At 37.1% G+C, this 1,671-nt stretch overlaps 1 protein-coding gene and 1 non-coding gene across 2 annotated transcripts; one reads left to right on the top strand and one right to left on the bottom strand.

Annotated features, from left to right (window-relative positions):
* Positions 1-96: 96 nt before the first annotated feature.
* Positions 97-474, top strand: NAEGRDRAFT_76502 (uncharacterized protein; the record flags this gene model as incomplete). The annotated part of the gene is made up of 1 exon (XM_002668540.1): positions 97-474. The coding sequence occupies one exon, from the start codon at positions 97-99 to the stop codon at positions 472-474; it is 378 nt and encodes a 125-aa protein (XP_002668586.1).
* Positions 475-725: 251 nt separating this feature from the next.
* Positions 726-798, bottom strand: NAEGRDRAFT_t868. The gene has a single exon. It is a non-coding gene; the product is annotated as a tRNA-Phe (tRNA).
* Between the last annotated feature and the right edge of the window lie 873 nt (positions 799-1,671).

Here is a 1,671-nt window from a genome sequence, read left to right as displayed (position 1 = left end):
GCCTATTTGATTGAATTGGTTGAAATATTTGATTCCAATTTTGCTCACTATGCATTGGGAAAGTTTTACCTTAAAACTAAACAATACGAAAGGGCAATGGATCATTTTAATGTTGCTGCTTCAAGAAACTACAAGAAGGCAATCTTGGAACAAGCACTCCTCTTGAGAAGTGGTTCTCCTGATGGTGTCATTCCTAAAAATCCATTCAAATCCTTAGAATTGTTTAAACAAGTAAGATTCAATTCGATAGCTCACAAAAACTTGATAGAAATGTTTAGAAATGGAGAAGGACTAGCAAAGGCAAGTTATATCAGGGTGGTGTTTCAAATATTCAGGTATCTCATGGTTAGAATTGCAAAGAGAACAGTAGGTGGCTTTGCCTATGTCTTTTTGGAAATTACCTGGTACATATTGGCTTTTTCAATGGCCTCACTAGTTTTAGGACTTGTCTTGGAATGGTATTTGAACAGGTAGTTGCATGTAAATAGTAAATAAAAGAAAATTGTGATTAAAGAGTGGGAGACAATTTTTGAATTATGATCAAGTAGATGAGATTATTTCCAAAGTCATTGGAAGACAAATACTTGATTTACAACTAGAAAGAAACCAAGATCTTTGGAACAATTCATTCAAGAAAATAAACATCATTTTGAATAATGTTCAATCTCCACAATTAACAGAGCCAAGGATTCACAAAAAATTGCCTTTATCTTGCAACTAAAATTTGCCGACACCAGGGATCGAACCAGGGACCTTAAGATCTTCAGTCTTACGCTCTCCCAACTGAGCTATGTCGGCTTCTTATCAATAAATAAAGATTACCGTAATTGATTTTAAACAGATTTGTAAGGGAGATTGTATTTTTCACCTTGTTTTCAATCTTGCCAAGCAAGGCAAATGGTCTGAAGCATTCTCTTTAAATTCCACCAATATCTTCTTTTCCACCACTTCAAACTCCTCCTTCTTATAAAGAATGTGATCAAACGATGCCCACATTGAAATATTCCATCTTAATGGCCAATACCAACTCGTTTCATTATCCAATGCATCAACAAACTATTCAAATGAAAAAGACAATTCAAATTCTAAATAACATACCTTCTTTTCCATCAGGAAATCTGCATAGGATGGAGAGAGCCAACTTCCAGATTCAAAAGATTCATTAAAATCTCCAACAATTAACAAGGGAAGTGAACTCAATCTGAGAGCTTGTTCCCAATAGCTCTGCATCTCCTTCAAACGTATTGATCTAGTTTTCCACAGAGCTGACAGTTCAATATTCGCCTTCTGGTTATCATCAAATCCAAGAGGTGGTCTCAAGTGAACACTCAACACTTGAAAAGAGTGGCCATTCCTCCTATCCTTCACAAGAACATGCAGGGCAGGAAAGACAGAACCCTCTACACCACTCTCCAGAACACTTACCTTAATATCCAAATAACTCCTAGCCAACACTGCAGCTCCACTCGGTTTGCACTGCTCCACATTGGAATGATCCCAATATTGATGAGGAAAATGAGTGGAAATTATCAGAGATGTATTCAGAGCCTTTTCCCATCCTGTATGAGTTTCTTGTAAGCAAATCAAGTCGCAGCCTTGATGATCATGAGGATGTGGATGTGGATGAATAGCCTCTTCGATGGCTTGCTCAACTCTCTTACCTCCTCTTCT

This window comes from Naegleria gruberi, assembly GCF_000004985.1.
Source record: "Naegleria gruberi genomic scaffold NAEGRscaffold_171, whole genome shotgun sequence".
Lineage (NCBI taxonomy): Eukaryota > Heterolobosea > Eutetramitea > Acrasida > Naegleriidae > Naegleria > Naegleria gruberi.
The sequence above is the reverse complement of the archived record's forward strand: the minus strand, read 5'-3'. Positions and strand labels throughout refer to the sequence as shown.